The 18,990-nt window shown below is 42.1% G+C and overlaps 1 protein-coding gene across 5 annotated transcripts in view; it reads right to left on the minus strand.

The window, feature by feature from the left end:
* Window positions 1–18,990, minus strand: part of LOC110490351 (scm-like with four MBT domains protein 2) — a 105,761-nt gene that overhangs the window by 30,152 nt on the left and 56,619 nt on the right. For 3 of the 5 annotated variants that reach the window (XM_036944689.1, XM_036944686.1, XM_036944688.1), the window contains exon 5: window positions 4,621–4,641. The exons of the other annotated variants lie outside the window; for them this stretch is intronic. In XM_036944689.1, the coding sequence (XP_036800584.1) occupies window positions 4,621–4,641 (21 nt within the window). The remainder of the gene's footprint in view (window positions 1–4,620; window positions 4,642–18,990) is intronic. 5 annotated transcript variants of the gene reach the window in all.

An 18,990-nucleotide genomic window follows, 5' to 3' on the forward strand; every position in this document is an offset into this window, starting at 1 on the left:
TGTCTTTAACCAGGTTGATGTGTGTGTAGTCCTTCCTGCCAACTAAGGATTAATTCCTGCACTATTAAGGACAGAGGCAGGTCAAGAGTGTTCACACACACACACAAACACACACACACACACACACAGAGAGAGAGAGAGCTGTGAAGTAGGCCTGAGCCCCATCTCAGTGCCTCCTCTCTAGCAGGTCCTGGCAGGAAGGAGTGAGTGTGGTGAATGCATTATGCAAATTACCTCGGTGGGGTTCTGAGAGCAGCGCTGTTATCACATGACTAAACTTGTGATTCCTTCAAAGCTCCTGACACACACAAACTTTTGTGCGAATTTTGAAAAAATGTCAAGCGTAACAATATTTTGTTGGAACCACTACTCTCTGTTTATAATCTATGCATAGTTACTTTAATTCTACCTACATGTACATATTACTTCAATTAGCTCGACTAATGTGCACATTGACTCTGTACCGGTACCCCCTGTATGTAGCCTCACTATTGTTATTTTTTTACTGCTGCTCTTTAACTATTTGTTACTTTTATTTTTTACTTATCTATGTTTTACTTAACCCTTATTTGTATTCAAACTGCATTGTTGGTTAAGGGCTTGTAAGTAAGTATTTCACGGTAACACCTGTTGTATTCGGGGCATGTGACAAATCAAATTCGATTTGATATGAAACAAGACAGGCTGAAGCCCCACCCCGTCACTCAACAGGGAGGCAGCACACGGACAGTTTCTCCACGCTGTGACTGTTTCCCTCAGCATGTCACTCAACAGATTGTTCCAAAACAACAACGATGCCGCTTTCCACATAGCTTCTAAATATGAATCCCCATGTCGTTTTCTCTATTGTCGTAATAGTTTGTGAATCTTGCTCTTTGCAAAACGCCAGTTAGTCTGAAGGAAACTCATTGCTAATGTTACCTTTGCTTAAAATCCTGGTGAATTCTGAGAATGTGTTGTAGAATGTGCCGAGCAGGCAGAGTGTCAGCCGTATCTAGACAAGCTAAGATCCTAGGCTGAGACACCTGCTGTCTAGTGGAAGACTGTCAGAGAGTTTAATTCTGGTAATACACACTAGTGGAAATGGAAGGTGATAGGCACATCCTGATCTTGAGAATACCGGTGCTAGGGTAAAAACAATAATGGGTCATTCTTGAATTGTGGTGGTAAATGCGGTTGCTTGAGTTCGGCACCATTTAAAATTGATTTAACATGACAAACATGTTTTATTTAACTGCTATTTATTAAGAAAACACACTCAGTGGCCACTCCATTCACAAAAATGGTTCGCTCCTACAGACAGTGAGTCACGTGGATGCGGCTTGCTATATAAAGCAGGCAGACAGGCATCCATTTACGTTAGAATGGGAATAACTAGTGACCTAAGCGACTGAGCGTGGTATGATCATCTGTGCCAGAAGCACTGGTTCTAGGTTCTCAGAAACAGCCGGCCTCCTGGGCTTTTCACGCACGGCTTTGTCTAAGGAGAATGGTGCGACAAACCAAAAACATCCAGCCAGGGGCAGTCCTGTGGGCATCAGCTCGCTGATGAAAGAGGTCGATGGAGAACAGCAAGAATGGTGCAAGCTAACAGGTGGGCCACAAACAGGCAAATAATGGCGTAGCACAACAGTGGTGTGCAGAATGGAATGCACAACTCGTCGACCCTTGTCACGGATGGGCTTTTGCAGCAAACCACAATGGGTACCACTCCTATCAGCTAAAACCAAGAAGAAGCAACTCCAGAGGGCATGGAATCCCGGTCCCTGTTGCGTCATGCTGATGGCAGAGTCAGGATTTGGCGTAAGCAGCACAAGGAAAAGAAAAGATACTTTAATAGAAAATGCCTCAAGTAAAAGGGAAAGTCATCCAGTAAAATCCTACTTGAGTAAAAGTCTAAGTATTTGGTTTTAATTATACTTATGTATCAAAAGTAAATGTAATTGCAAAATATATACTAAGTAAAAGTATAAATGATTTCAAATTCCTTGTATTAAGCAAACCAGACGGCACCATTTTCTTTTTTCTTTTACAGATGACACTCAGACATCATTTACAAACGAAGCATGTATAGGGAGTCCGCCAGATAAGAGGCAGTAGGGATGACCAAGGATGTGCTCTTGAATTAGACCAATTTTCATGTCCTGATAAGCATTCAAAAGTCATTTTGGGTGTCAGGGAAAATGTATTGAGTAAAAAGTACATCATTTTCTTTAGAAATGTAGTAATGGAAAAGTTGTCCAAAATATAAATAAAGTAAAGTACAGATACTAAAAAAGTAGTAAGTAGTACTTTAAAGTATTTTTACTTAAGTACTTTACACCACTGACACACATACACACGTTCCAAAGTTATATTCTGAACTCTGCCCCACTCCCCAAAACAGAGCCTATAAACAACAGCGAGACTGACTACCACAGAATGTGTGTACATACGTCCTTTATACTGAAACACATCTATTTGTATGCATTGTAGATAGGGAGCTAGCAAATTGGCTTGTCCCACTGGTGATGTGCAGAGGTGTATTGCCATGGTTTGGAGATTTAGAGATAGATAGATAAGCATGAACAATGAACAAATGTATTAAATATTTTGTGTAGATCAACAAATACAAAGAAGGCCATTAAAATACCTTATTTTTTAAAACTAGTATAATGTATGTCCAACAGTTTAATGTCATTGGTGTTACCACCTTGAAAATCATTGATTACAAGGACCTTGAGCATTCTCTCCAGTGGCAACCTGTTATCGGGGACGGGTCTATATATTTTAAGTATTAGCATATCACCCCTGTTAGAATGTCATACATTTGAGGATTCCATTAATATGCCATACAACTCTCCTTCCGTGGCCTCCAACTGCTCTTAAATACAAGTAAAACTAAATGCATGCTCTTCAACAGATCGCTGCCTGCACCTGCCTGCCCGTCTAGCATCACTACTCTGGACGGTTCTGACTTAGAATATGTGGACAACTACAAATACCTAGGTGTCCGGTTAAGACTGTAAACTCTCTTTCCAGACTCACATCAAACATCTCCAATCCAAAGTTAAATCTTCCTATTTCGCAAGAAAGCATCCTTCAATCATGCTGCCAAACATACCCTTGTAAAAATGACCGATCCTCGACTTCGGTGATGTAATTTACAAAATAGCCTCCAATACCCTACTCAATAAATTGGATGCAGTCTATCACAGTGCCATCCTTTTTTTCACCAAAGCCCCATATACTACCCACCACTGCGACCTGTACACTCTCGTTGGCTGGCCCTCGCTTCATACTCGTCGCCAAACCCACTGGCTCCAGGTCATCTACAAGACCCTGATATGTAAAGTCCCCCCTTATCTCAGCTCGCTGGTCACCATAACAGCACCCACCTGTAGCACACGCTCCAGCAGGTATATCTCTCTGGTCACCCCCAAAACCAATTCTTCCTTTGGCCGCCTCTCCTTCCAGTTCTCTGCTGCCAATGACTGCAACGAACTACGAAAATCTCTGAAACTGGAAACACTCATCTCCTTCACTAGCTTTAAGCACCAGCTGTCAGAGCAGCTCACAGATTAATGCACCTGTACATAGCCCATCTATAATTGACCCCAAACAACTACCTTTTCCCCTACTGTATTTATTGATTTATTTTGCTCCTTTGCACCCCATTATTTTTATTTCTACTTTGCACATTCTTCCACTGCAAATCTACCATTCCAGTGTTTTACTTGCTATATTGTATTTACTTCGCCACCATGGCCTTTTTTTGCCTTTACCTCCCTTCTCACCTCATTTGCTCACATCGTATATAGACTTATTTTTCTACTGTATTATTGACTGTATGTTTGTTTTACTCCATGTGTAACTCTGTGTTGTTGTATGTGTTGAACTGCTTTGCTTTATCTTGGCCAGGTCGCAATTGTAAATGAGAACTTGTTCTCAACTTGCCTACCTGGTTAAATAAAGGTGAAATAAATGTTTTACAAAAATAATAATTTGGTGTGTCTAAATACAGTGTCACTTGATGTTAGTGAATGTATATGAAAGGAAATAACATGAGTAAAATGATGAATCATATCATGGTAAAGTATTTTAAAAGTATTGGCGACCCATTTCCTAATGGACATAACAGGTATATTTGATGTTACCAAAATGCCATGCTCAAATGCCACTGTAATTCAAGAACCCCCCTAATACAGATAGAAGTGAGGCCAGCACACTTCTATCATCTATCCGTCCAAAATAATAGGTGGGGGAGAGGTGCAGAAATGGGGAAATACAGGGGGGCATGCAGAAAGACAGGGGGTGGGGGGAATAACAATCAAACAAACTCTGAGGCAACTTCCTGTAAGCTGACAAGGAGGAGGAAAAGGAAGCACACATGCAACGCTGAGAAGGTTAGGGATATGCAGAATCCTTGGGACGTCCCAACTCTAAACCCAACCCCTAACCTACCCTGAACCTAACCATAACCAAAACCCTAGCTAACCCTAGCAACTGTTTTAAACGTCAACTTCAATGGGGTGACGTCAGAGTTGGATGCCCCAAGGATCCCATTTAGACTTTTCCTTGCTGAGAAGAACTAGCAGGCAGGCAGGCGAGATCGTCAGGAAGACTGATAGGGCTGCTTACCTTTTCTTAGGTAAACGTTATCTGAGAAACAAAAAGAAATAAAGGTAACTGTAAAATAGAAACACACACACGCACAAACGCACACACACACGTTGCTTGGCGTGATGCAAGAGGCTTGATGACAAAAAACAATGAAGGGGAGAATCACTGTTATTTGAACAATTATCATATCAAGAAGAAAACATTTTAATTTTACCTTTATTTAACTAGGCAAGTCAGTTAAGAACAAATTCTTATTTTCAATGACGGCCTAGGAACAGTGGGTTAACTGCCTTGTTCAGGTGCAGAACAACAGATTTGTACCTTGTCAGCTCGGGGATTTGAACTTGCAACCTTTCATTTAGTAGTCCAACACTAACCACTAGGCTACCCTGCCGCCCCATGAAGAGGAAAGGTTGCCCTCCACTCCCCCCTGTTCCTGTTCTGCAAATACATGAGGTCTACCAGCCATATTCACTGAGGCGCATACAGTAGCTAGTAAACACACATACACTCACACCAATAGTCTGTCCACCTCTCATGCAAACCCTTATTATAGACAAGGGTTATTATATAACCCATAAACGCAAAATCTCTTGAGTCAAATCGAAACGAGAGCGTGTGCGTGCCATGGTGTGTGTCAACTACCCAGTCCCTTGGGTGTCATCTAGCCCACTAAACACGCATGGTTATTACAGAGTCCATTTCATTGCCATTCAGTCCCCTCAACCCATCAGCTCTCTGCCAACACGGAGATCCTCTGTGTCTCGTGGCCACTCATGCTCCAGTGTGTGTGTTAAAAGGTCAATTAAAGCTACATAAAAATCTAGCACATTTTATCCCCCACTGCTGCAGTTTCTATAGGTCTATTATATATATTTTTATACTGTCCTATTTTTACCCCACAGTGAGATTTGCCACCCGGTAAAGATTGCAGTGTGAAAAAAGGTCAGGTAGAAGCAAATTCAGCATAAATAAATCAAAACTCTGTTATGGAGGTTGAGTCATGTGGATGAGATGATCCGGTGTGAAAATGCCTCTTCTAGAACGGCCTATAAAAGGAGGATCAGATGATAAATAACAGACAGGATTTATTTTTGACAAACTTTGGAAATGGGTGAAACAGAAGGATCGGGGGTGGAAAGGAGAACGTCAGGTTAGCTAGAGCATTAGAGGTGGAGAAAGGGTGACTTTCAGTATTTACCGTGGCTAATATCACATGAGGTTAAATTGAGTGTGTGTGTGCGTGTGTTTGCGTGTGTTCAACAAACTAAACAAGCTAAATAAACAATCACTTTATGAGCAAACGTCATGTTCATCCCAGTCCACCTTGAATTAAAGTTGCTAAATGTATTTGGGTGTCAGTTGTGTGTTTGACTAAACAGAGCAGTTCGCTGACAACGCAGAATGAGCTCACACTCTTATTGACTCACATGGGCTGGGCCAGGGCAGGGTAGAGTGTCATAACAGGCTGAGACTGTGTGTGTGTCTTGGGATAGGGTGCACTGTGTCTGTGTGAACAGGTTTAATTGGGGTATCTAAAAGCTACAGGTGTTGTATTATACTAAAAGGTCAGGTAAAGTCCAGCTACAGGTGTTGCATTATACTAGAAGGTCAGGTAAAGTCCACTATAGGTGTTGTACTATACTAGGAGGTCAGGTAAAGTCCACTACAGGTGTTGTATTATACTAGGAGGTCAGGTAAAGTCCAGCTACAGGTGTTGTATTATACTAGGAGGCGAGGTAAAGTCCAGCTACAGGTGTTGTATTATACTAGGAGGCCAGGTAAAGTCCAGCGACAGGTGCTGTATTAAACTAGGAGGTCAGGTAAAGTACAGCTACGAGAGTTGAATTATACTAGGAGGTCAGATAAAGTCCAAATACGGGTGTTGTATTATACTAGGAGGTCAGGTAAAGTACAGCTACGAGAGTTGAATTATACTAGGAGGTCAGATAAAGTCCAGCTACGGGTGTTGAATTATACTAGGAGGTCAGGTAAAGTCCACTACAGGTGTTTTATTATACTAGGAGGCCAGGTAAAGTCTACTACAGGTGTTGTATTATACTAGGAGGTCAAGTAAAGTCCAGCTACAGGTGTTGTATTATACTAGGAGGTCAGGTAAAGTCCAGCTACAGGTGTTGTATTATACTAGGAGGCGAGGTAAAGTCCAGCTACAGGTGTTGTATTATACTAGGAGGTTAGGTAAAGTCCAGCGACAGGTGTTGTATTATACTAGGAGGATAGATAAAGTCCAGCGACAGGTGTTGTATTATATTAGGAGGTTAGGTAAAGTCCAGCTACAGGTGTTGTAATATACTAGGAGGTCAGATAAAGTCCAGCTACGAGTGCTGTATTATACTAGGAGGTCAGGTAAAGTCCACTACAGGTGTTGTATTATACTAGGAGGTCAGGTAAAGTCCACTACAGGTGTTGTATTATACTAGGAGGTCAAGTAAAGTCCAGCTACAGGTGTTGTATTATACTAGGAGGCCAGGTAAAGTCCAGCTACGGGTGTTGTACTATACTAGGAGGTCAGGTAAAGTCCACTACAGGTGTTGTATTATACTAGGAGGTCAAGTAAAGTCCAGCTACAGGTGTTGTATTATACTAGGAGATCAGGTAAAGTCCCGCTACAGGTGTTGTATTATACTAGGAGGCCAGGTAAAGTCCACTACAGGTGCTGTATTATACTAGGAGGCCAGGTAAAGTCCAGCTAAAGGGTGATGTACTATACTAGGAGGTCAAGTAAAGTCCAGCTACAGGTGTTGTAATATACTAGGAGGTCAGATAAAGTCCAGCTACAAGTGCTGTATTATACTAGGAGGTCAGGTAAAGTCCACTACAGGTGTTGTATTATACTAGGAGGTCAGGTAAAGTCCACTACAGGTTTTGTATTATACTAGGAGGTCAAGTAAAGTCCAGCTACAGGTGTTGTATTATACTAGGAGGTCAGGTAAAGTCCACTACAGGTGTTGTATTATACTAGGAGGTCAGGTAAAGTCCAGCTACAGGTGTTGTATTATACTAGGAGGCGAGGTAAAGTCCAGCTACAGGTGTTGTATTATAATTGGAGGAGAGGTAAAGTCCAGCTACAGGTGTTGTATTATACTAGGAGGCCAGGTAAAGTCCAGCGACAGGTGCTGTATTAAACTAGGAGGTCAGGTAAAGTACAGCTACGAGAGTTGAATTATACTAGGAGGTCAGATAAAGTCCAAATACGGGTGTTGTATTATACTAGGAGGTCAGGTAAAGTACAGCTACGAGAGTTGAATTATACTAGGAGGTCAGATAAAGTCCAGCTACGGGTGTTGTATTATACTAGGAGGTCAGGTAAAGTCCACTACAGGTGTTTTATTATACTAGGAGGCCAGGTAAAGTCTACTACAGGTGTTGTACTATACTAGGAGGTCAAGTAAAGTCCAGCTACAGGTGTTGTATTATACTAGGAGGCGAGGTAAAGTCCAGCTACAGGTGTTGTATTATACTAGGAGGCGAGGTAAAGTCCAGCTACAGGTGTTGTATTATAATTGGAGGAGAGGTAAAGTCCAGCTACAGGTGTTGTATTATACTAGGAGGCCAGGTAAAGTCCAGCGACAGGTGCTGTATTAAACTAGGAGGTCAGGTAAAGTACAGCTACGAGAGTTGAATTATACTAGGAGGTCAGATAAAGTCCAAATACGGGTGTTGTATTATACTAGGAGGTCAGGTAAAGTCCAGCTACAGGTGTTGTATTATACTAGGAGGCGAGGTAAAGTCCAGCTACAGGTGTTGTATTATACTAGGAGGTTAGGTAAAGTCCAGCGACAGGTGTTGTATTATACTAGGAGGATAGATAAAGTCCAGCGACAGGTGTTGTATTATACTAGGAGGTCAAGTAAAGTCCAGCTACATGTGTTGTATTATACTAGGAGGTCAGGTAAAGTCCAGCTACAGGTGTTGTATTATAATTGGAGGCGAGGTAAAGCCCAGCAACAGGTGTTGTATTATACTAGGAGGTCAAGGAAAGTCCAGCTACAGGTGTTGTATTATACTAGGAGGTCAGGTAATGTCCACTACAGGTGTTGTATTATACTAGGAGGTCAAGTAAAGTCCAGCTACACGTGTTGTATTATACTAGGAGGTCAGGTAAAGTCCCGCTACAGGTGTTGTATTATACTAGGAGGTCAGGTAAAGTCCAGCGACAGGTGTTGTATGGTGCGAGGAGGTCAGGTAAAGTCCAGCTACAGGTGTTGTATTATACTAGGAGGTCAAGGAAAGTCCAGCTACAGGTGTTGTATTATACTAGGAGGCCAGGTAACGTCCACCGACAGGTGTTGTATTGTACGGGGAGATCAGGTAAAGTCCAGCTACAGGTGTTGTATTATACTAGGAGGTCAGATAAAGTCCACCTACAGGTGTTGCACTTTACAAGGAGGTCAGGTAAAGTTCAGCTACAGGTGTTGTATTATACTAGGAGGCGAGGTAAAGCCCAGCTACAGGTGTTGTATTATACTAGGAGGTCAAGGAAAGTCCAGCTACAGGTGTTGTATTATACTAGGAGGTCAGGTAATGTCCACTACAGGTGTTGTATTATACTAGGAGGTCAAGTAAAGTCCAGATACATGTGTTGTATTATACTAGGAGGTCAGGTAAAGTCCCGCTACAGGTGTTGTATTATACTAGGAGGTCAGCTAAAGTCCAGCTATAGGTGTTGTATTATACTAGAGGCCAGGTAAATTCCAGCTACAGGTGTTGTATTATACTAGGAGGTCAGGTAAAGTCCAGCGACAGGTGTTGTATGGTACGAGGAGGTCAGGTAAAGTCCAGCTACAGGTGTTGTATTATACTAGGAGGTCAGGTAAAGTCCAGCGACAGGTGTTGTATGGTACGAGGAGGTCAGGTAAAGTCCAGCTACAGGTGTTGTATTATACTAGGAGGCGAGGTAAAGCCCAGCTACAGGTGTTGTATTATACTAGGAGGTCAGGTAAAGTCCACAACAGGTGTTGTATTATACTAGGAGGTCAAGTAAAGTCCAGCTCCATGTGTTGTATTATACTAGGAGGTCAGGTAAAGTCCTGCTACAGGTCTTGTATTATACTTGGAGGCGAGGTAAAGTCCAGCTACAGGTGTTGTATTATACCATGAGGTCAGATAAAGTCCAGCTACGGGTGCTGTATTATACTAGGAGGTCGGAAAAGTCCAATACAGATGCTTTATTATACTAGGAGGCCAGGTAAAGTCCACTACAGGTGTTGTATTGTACTAGGAGTTCAAGTAAAGTCCAGCTACAGGTGTTGTATTATACTAGGAGGCCAGGTAAAGTCCAGCTACAGGTGTTGTATTATACTAGGAGGTAAGGTAAAGTCCAGCTATAGGTGTTGTATTATACTAGGAGGTCAAGTAAAGTCCAGCTACAGGTGTTGTATTAAACTAGGAGGTCAGATAAAGTCCACCTACAGGCGTTGCACTTTACAAGGAGGTCAGGTAAAGTCCAGCTACAGGTGTTGTATTATACTAGGAGGCGGGGTAAAGCCCAGCTACAGGTGTTGTATTATACTAGTAGGTCAAGTAAAGTCCAGCTACAAGTGTTGTATTATACTAGGAGGTCAGGTAAAGTCCAGCTACAGGTGTTGTATTATACTAGGAGGCGAGGTAAAGTCCAGCTACAGGTGTTGTATTATACTAGGAGGTCAAGTAAAGTCCAGCTACAGGTGTTGTATTATACTAGGAGGTCAGGTAAAGTCCAGCGACAGGTGTTGTATTATACTAGGAGGCGAGGTAAAGCCCAGCTACAGGTGTTGTATTATAATGGGAGGTCAAGGAAAGTCCAGCTATAGGTGTTGTATTATACTAGGAGGTCAGGTAAAGTCCACTACAGGTGTTGTATTATACTAGGAGGTCAAGTAAAGTCCAGCTACATGTGTTGTATTATACTAGGAGGTCAGGTAAAGTCCAGCTACAGGTGTTGTATTATACTAGGAGGTCAGATAAAGTCCAGCTACAGGTGTTGCACTTTACAAGGAGGTCAGGTAAAGTCCAGCTACAGGTGTTGTATTATACTAGGAGGTCAGATAAAGTCCACTACAGGTGTTGTATTATACTAGGAGGTCAGTTAAAGTCCACTAAAGGTGTTGTATTATACTAGGAGGTCAAGTAAAGTCCAGCTACAGATGTTGTATTGTATGAGGAGGTCAGGTAAAGTCCAGCCACAGGTGTTGTGTTATACTAGGAAGTCGGGTAAAGTCCAGCTACAGGTGTTGTATTATACTAGGAGGTGAGGTAAAGTCCAGCTACAGGTGTTGTATTATACTAGGAGGTCAGGTAAAGTCCACTAAAGGTGTTGTATTATACTAGGAGGCAAGGTAAAGCCCAGCTACAGGTGTTGTATTATACTAGGATGTTAGGTAAAGTCCAGCTACAGGTGTTGTATTATACTAGGAGGTGAGGTAAAGTCCAGCTAGGTGTTGTATTGTACGAGGAGGTCAGGTAAAGTCCAGCCACAGGTGTTGTGTTATACTAGGAAGTCGGGTAAAGTCCAGCTACAGGTGTTGTATTATACTAGGAGGTGAGGTAAAATCCAGCTACAGGTGTTGTATTATACTAGGAGGTTAGGTAAAGTCCAGCTACAGGTGTTGTATTATACTGGGAGGTCAAGTAAAGTCCAGCTACAGGTGTTGTATTGTACGAGGAGGTCAGGTAAAGTCCAACTACAGGTGTTGTATTATACTAGGAGGCAAGGTAAAGCCCAGCTACAGGTGTTGTATTATACTAGGATGTTAGGTAAAGTCCAGCTACAGGTGTTGTATTATACTAGGAGGTGAGGTAAAGTCCAGCTAGGTGTTGTATTATACTAGGAGGTCAGATAAAGTCCAGCTACGGGTGCTTTATTATACTAGGAGGTCAGGTAAAGTCCAGCGACAGGTGTTGTATTATACTAGGAGGTCAAGTAAAGTCCAGCTACAGGTGTTGTATTATACTAGGAGGTAAGGTAAAGTCCAGCTACAGGTGTTGTATTATACTAGGAGGCGAGGTAAAGTCCAGCTACAGGTGTTGTATTATACTAGGAGGTTAGGTAAAGTCCAGCTACAGGTGTTGTATTATACTAGGAGGTCAGGTAAGTCCAATACAGATGCTTTACTATACTAGGAGGCCAGGTAAAGTCCACTACAGGTGTTGTATAACACTAGGAGTTCAAGTAAAGTCCAGCTACAGGTGTTGTATTATACTAGGAGGTTAGGTAAAGTCCACTACAGGTGTTGTATTATAATAGGAGGTTAGGTAAAGTCCAGCTACAGGTGTTGTATTATACTAGGAGGTCAGGTAAAGCCCAGCTACAGGTGTTTTATTATACTAGGAGGCGAGGTAAAGCCCAGCTACAGGTGTTGTATTATACTAGGAGGTTAGGTAAAGTCCAGCTACAGGTGTCGTATTATACTAGGAGGTCAGATCAAGTCCACTACAGGTGTTGTATTATACTAGGAGGTCAGGTAAAGTCCACTAAAGGTGTTGTATTATACTAGGAGGTCAAGTAAAGTCCAGCTACAGGTGTTGTATTGTATGAGGAGGTCAGGTAAAGTCCAGCCACAGGTGTTGTGTTATACTAGGAGGTTGGGTAAAGTCCAGCTACAGGTGTTGTATTATACTAGGAGGTGAGGTAAAGTCCAGCTACAGGTGTTGTATTATACTAGGAGGTTAGGTAAAGTCCAGCTACAGGTGTTGTATTATACTAGGAGGTCAGATAAAGTCCACTACAGGTGTTGTATTATACTAGGAGGTCAGGTAAAGTCCACTAAAGGTGTTGTATTATACTAGGAGGTCAAGTAAAGTCCAGCTACAGGTGTTGTATTATACTAGGAGGTAAGGTAAAGTCCAGCTACAGGTGTTGTATTATACTAGGAGGCGAGGTAAAGTCCAGCTACAGGTGTTGTATTATACTAGGAGGTTAGGTAAAGTCCAGCTACAGGTGTTGTATTATACTAGGAGGTTGGGTAAGTCCAATACAGATGCTTTACTATACTAGGAGGCCAGGTAAAGTCCACTACAGGTGTTGTATTATACTAGGAGTTCAAGTAAAGTCCAGCTACAGGTGTTGTATTATACTAGGAGGTTAGGTAAAGTCCACTACAGGTGTTGTATTATACTAGGAGGTTAGGTAAAGTCCAGCTACAGGTGTTGTATTATACTAGGAGGTCAGGTAAAGCCCAGCTACAGGTGTTTTATTATACTAGGAGGCGAGGTAAAGCCCAGCTACAGGTGTTGTATTATACTAGGAGGTCAGGTAAAGTCCACTAAAGGTGTTGTATTATACTAGGAGGTCAAGTAAAGTCCAGCTACAGGTGTTGTATTGTATGAGGAGGTCAGGTAAAGTCCAGCCACAGGTGTTGTGTTATACTAGGAGGTCGGGTAAAGTCCAGCTACAGGTGTTGTATTATACTAGGAGGTGAGGTAAAGTCCAGCTACAGGTGTTGTATTATACTAGGAGGTTAGGTAAAGTCCAGCTACAGGTGTTGTATTATACTAGGAGGTCAGATAAAGTCCACTACAGGTGTTGTAATATACTAGGAGGTCAGGTAAAGTCCACTAAAGGTGTTGTATTATACTAGGAGGTCAAGTAAAGTCCAGCTACAGGTGTTGTATTGTACGAGGAGGTCAGGTAAAGTCCAACTACAGGTGTTGTATTATACTAGGAGGCGAGGTAAAGCCCAGCTACAGGTGTTGTATTATACTAGGAGGTCAAGTAAAGTCCAGCTACAGGTGTTGTATTATACTAGGAGGTCAGGTAAAGTCCAGCGACAGGTGTTGTATTATACTAGGAGGCGAGGTAAAGCCCAGCTACAGGTGTTGTATTATAATGGGAGGTCAAGGAAAGTCCAGCTATAGGTGTTGTATTATACTAGGAGGTCAGGTAAAGTCCACTACAGGTGTTGTATTATACTAGGAGGTCAAGTAAAGTCCAGCTACATGTGTTGTATTATACTAGGAGGTCAGGTAAAGTCCAGCTACAGGTGTTGTATTATACTAGGAGGTCAGATAAAGTCCAGCTACAGGTGTTGCACTTTACAAGGAGGTCAGGTAAAGTCCAGCTACAGGTGTTGTATTATACTAGGAGGTCAGATAAAGTCCACTACAGGTGTTGTATTATACTAGGAGGTCAGTTAAAGTCCACTAAAGGTGTTGTATTATACTAGGAGGTCAAGTAAAGTCCAGCTACAGATGTTGTATTGTATGAGGAGGTCAGGTAAAGTCCAGCCACAGGTGTTGTGTTATACTAGGAAGTCGGGTAAAGTCCAGCTACAGGTGTTGTATTATACTAGGAGGTGAGGTAAAGTCCAGCTACAGGTGTTGTATTATACTAGGAGGTCAGGTAAAGTCCACTAAAGGTGTTGTATTATACTAGGAGGCAAGGTAAAGCCCAGCTACAGGTGTTGTATTATACTAGGATGTTAGGTAAAGTCCAGCTACAGGTGTTGTATTATACTAGGAGGTGAGGTAAAGTCCAGCTAGGTGTTGTATTGTACGAGGAGGTCAGGTAAAGTCCAGCCACAGGTGTTGTGTTATACTAGGAAGTCGGGTAAAGTCCAGCTACAGGTGTTGTATTATACTAGGAGGTGAGGTAAAATCCAGCTACAGGTGTTGTATTATACTAGGAGGTTAGGTAAAGTCCAGCTACAGGTGTTGTATTATACTGGGAGGTCAAGTAAAGTCCAGCTACAGGTGTTGTATTGTACGAGGAGGTCAGGTAAAGTCCAACTACAGGTGTTGTATTATACTAGGAGGCAAGGTAAAGCCCAGCTACAGGTGTTGTATTATACTAGGATGTTAGGTAAAGTCCAGCTACAGGTGTTGTATTATACTAGGAGGTGAGGTAAAGTCCAGCTAGGTGTTGTATTATACTAGGAGGTCAGATAAAGTCCAGCTACGGGTGCTTTATTATACTAGGAGGTCAGGTAAAGTCCAGCGACAGGTGTTGTATTATACTAGGAGGTCAAGTAAAGTCCAGCTACAGGTGTTGTATTATACTAGGAGGTAAGGTAAAGTCCAGCTACAGGTGTTGTATTATACTAGGAGGCGAGGTAAAGTCCAGCTACAGGTGTTGTATTATACTAGGAGGTTAGGTAAAGTCCAGCTACAGGTGTTGTATTATACTAGGAGGTCAGGTAAGTCCAATACAGATGCTTTACTATACTAGGAGGCCAGGTAAAGTCCACTACAGGTGTTGTATAATACTAGGAGTTCAAGTAAAGTCCAGCTACAGGTGTTGTATTATACTAGGAGGTTAGGTAAAGTCCACTACAGGTGTTGTATTATAATAGGAGGTTAGGTAAAGTCCAGCTACAGGTGTTGTATTATACTAGGAGGTCAGGTAAAGCCCAGCTACAGGTGTTTTATTATACTAGGAGGCGAGGTAAAGCCCAGCTACAGGTGTTGTATTATACTAGGAGGTTAGGTAAAGTCCAGCTACAGGTGTCGTATTATACTAGGAGGTCAGATCAAGTCCACTACAGGTGTTGTATTATACTAGGAGGTCAGGTAAAGTCCACTAAAGGTGTTGTATTATACTAGGAGGTCAAGTAAAGTCCAGCTACAGGTGTTGTATTGTATGAGGAGGTCAGGTAAAGTCCAGCCACAGGTGTTGTGTTATACTAGGAGGTTGGGTAAAGTCCAGCTACAGGTGTTGTATTATACTAGGAGGTGAGGTAAAGTCCAGCTACAGGTGTTGTATTATACTAGGAGGTTAGGTAAAGTCCAGCTACAGGTGTTGTATTATACTAGGAGGTCAGATAAAGTCCACTACAGGTGTTGTATTATACTAGGAGGTCAGGTAAAGTCCACTAAAGGTGTTGTATTATACTAGGAGGTCAAGTAAAGTCCAGCTACAGGTGTTGTATAATACTAGGAGGTAAGGTAAAGTCCAGCTACAGGTGTTGTATTATACTAGGAGGCGAGGTAAAGTCCAGCTACAGGTGTTGTATTATACTAGGAGGTTAGGTAAAGTCCAGCTACAGGTGTTGTATTATACTAGGAGGTTGGGTAAGTCCAATACAGATGCTTTACTATACTAGGAGGCCAGGTAAAGTCCACTACAGGTGTTGTATTATACTAGGAGTTCAAGTAAAGTCCAGCTACAGGTGTTGTATTATACTAGGAGGTTAGGTAAAGTCCACTACAGGTGTTGTATTATACTAGGAGGTTAGGTAAAGTCCAGCTACAGGTGTTGTATTATACTAGGAGGTCAGGTAAAGCCCAGCTACAGGTGTTTTATTATACTAGGAGGCGAGGTAAAGCCCAGCTACAGGTGTTGTATTATACTAGGAGGTCAGGTAAAGTCCACTAAAGGTGTTGTATTATACTAGGAGGTCAAGTAAAGTCCAGCTACAGGTGTTGTATTGTATGAGGAGGTCAGGTAAAGTCCAGCCACAGGTGTTGTGTTATACTAGGAGGTCGGGTAAAGTCCAGCTACAGGTGTTGTATTATACTAGGAGGTGAGGTAAAGTCCAGCTACAGGTGTTGTATTATACTAGGAGGTTAGGTAAAGTCCAGCTACAGGTGTTGTATTATACTAGGAGGTCAGATAAAGTCCACTACAGGTGTTGTAATATACTAGGAGGTCAGGTAAAGTCCACTAAAGGTGTTGTATTATACTAGGAGGTCAAGTAAAGTCCAGCTACAGGTGTTGTATTGTACGAGGAGGTCAGGTAAAGTCCAACTACAGGTGTTGTATTATACTAGGAGGCGAGGTAAAGCCCAGCTACAGGTGTTGTATTATACTAGGAGGTTAGGTAAAGTCCAGCTACAGGTGTTGTATTATACTAGGAGGTGAGGTAAAGTCCAGCTAGAAGTTGTATTATACTAGGAGGTCAGATAAAGTCCAGCTACGGGTGCTTTATTATACTAGGAGGTCAGGTAAAGTCCAGCGACAGGTGTCTTATTATACTAGGAGGTCAAGTAAAGTCCAGCTACAGGTGTTGTATTATACTAGGAGGTAAGGTAAAGTCCAGCTACAGGTGTTGTATTATACTAGGAGGCGAGGTAAAGTCCAGCTACAGGTGTTGTATTATACTAGGAGGTTAGGTAAAGTCCAGCTACAGGTGTTGTATTATACTAGGAGGTCGGGTAAGTCCAATACAGATGCTTTACTATCCTAGGAGGCCAGGTAAAGTCCACTACAGGTGTTGTATTATACTAGGAGTTCAAGTAAAGTCCAGCTACAGGTGTTGTATTATACTAGGAGGTGAGGTAAAGCCCAGCTACAGGTGTTGTATTATACTAGGATGTTAGGTAAAGTCCAGCTACAGGTGTTGTATTATACTAGGAGGCGAGGTAAAGTCCAGCTACAGGTGTTGTATTATACTAGGAGGTTAGGTAAAGTCCAGCTACAGGTGTTGTATTATACTAGGAGGTTGGGTAAGTCCAATACAGATGCTTTACTATACTAGGAGGCCAGGTAAAGTCCACTACAGGTGTTGTATTATACTAGGAGTTCAAGTAAAGTCCAGCTACAGGTGTTGTATTATACTAGGAGGTTAGGTAAAGTCCACTACAGGTGTTGTATTATACTAGGAGGTTAGGTAAAGTCCAGCTACAGGTGTTGTATTATACTAGGAGGTCAGGTAAAGCCCAGCTACAGGTGTTTTATTATACTAGGAGGCGAGGTAAAGCCCAGCTACAGGTGTTGTATTATACTAGGAGGTCAGGTAAAGTCCACTAAAGGTGTTGTATTATACTAGGAGGTCAAGTAAAGTCCAGCTACAGGTGTTGTATTGTATGAGGAGGTCAGGTAAAGTCCAGCCACAGGTGTTGTGTTATACTAGGAGGTCGGGTAAAGTCCAGCTACAGGTGTTGTATTATACTAGGAGGTGAGGTAAAGTCCAGCTACAGGTGTTGTATTATACTAGGAGGTTAGGTAAAGTCCAGCTACAGGTGTTGTATTATACTAGGAGGTCAGATAAAGTCCACTACAGGTGTTGTATTATACTAGGAGGTCAGGTAAAGTCCACTAAAGGTGTTGTATTATACTAGGAGGTCAAGTAAAGTCCAGCTACAGGTGTTGTATTGTATGAGGAGGTCAGGTAAAGTCCAGCCACAGGTGTTGTGTTATACTAGGAGGTCGGGTAAAGTCCAGCTACAGGTGTTGTATTATACTAGGAGGTGAGGTAAAGTCCAGCTACAGGTGTTGTATTATACTAGGAGGTTAGGTAAAGTCCAGCTACAGGTGTTGTATTATACTAGGAGGTCAGATAAAGTCCACTACAGGTGTTGTAATATACTAGGAGGTCAGGTAAAGTCCACTAAAGGTGTTGTATTATACTAGGAGGTCAAGTAAAGTCCAGCTACAGGTGTTGTATTGTACGAGGAGGTCAGGTAAAGTCCAACTACAGGTGTTGTATTATACTAGGAGGCGAGGTAAAGCCCAGCTACAGGTGTTGTATTATACTAGGAGGTTAGGTAAAGTCCAGCTACAGGTGTTGTATTATACTAGGAGGTGAGATAAAGTCCAGCTAGAAGTTGTATTATACTAGGAGGTCAGATAAAGTCCAGCTACGGGTGCTTTATTATACTAGGAGGTCAGGTAAAGTCCAGCGACAGGTGTCTTATTATACTAGGAGGTCAAGTAAAGTCCAGCTACAGGTGTTGTATTATACTAGGAGGTAAGGTAAAGTCCAGCTACAGGTGTTGTATTATACTAGGAGGCGAGGTAAAGTCCAGCTACAGGTGTTGTATTATACTAGGAGGTTAGGTAAAGTCCAGCTACAGGTGTTGTATTATACTAGGAGGTCGGGTAAGTCCAATACAGATGCTTTACTATCCTAGGAGGCCAGGTAAAGTCCACTACAGGTGTTGTATTATACTAGGAGTTCAAGTAAAGTCCAGCTACAGGTGTTGTATTATACTAGGAGGTGAGGTAAAGCCCAGCTACAGGTGTTGTATTATACTAGGATGTTAGGTAAAGTCCAGCTACAGGTGTTGTATTATACTAGGAGGCGAGGTAAAGTCCAGCTACAGGTGTTGTATTATACTAGGAGGTTAGGTAAAGTCCAGCTACAGGTGTTGTATTATACTAGGAGGTTGGGTAAGTCCAATACAGATGCTTTACTATACTAGGAGGCCAGGTAAAGTCCACTACAGGTGTTGTATTATACTAGGAGTTCAAGTAAAGTCCAGCTACAGGTGTTGTATTATACTAGGAGGTTAGGTAAAGTCCACTACAGGTGTTGTATTATACTAGGAGGTTAGGTAAAGTCCAGCTACAGGTGTTGTATTATACTAGGAGGTCAGGTAAAGCCCAGCTACAGGTGTTTTATTATACTAGGAGGCGAGGTAAAGCCCAGCTACAGGTGTTGTATTATACTAGGAGGTCAGGTAAAGTCCACTAAAGGTGTTGTATTATACTAGGAGGTCAAGTAAAGTCCA

The sequence above is a fragment of the Oncorhynchus mykiss genome, chromosome 15 (assembly GCF_013265735.2).
Source record: "Oncorhynchus mykiss isolate Arlee chromosome 15, USDA_OmykA_1.1, whole genome shotgun sequence".
Taxonomy (NCBI): Eukaryota; Metazoa; Chordata; class Actinopteri; order Salmoniformes; family Salmonidae; genus Oncorhynchus; species Oncorhynchus mykiss.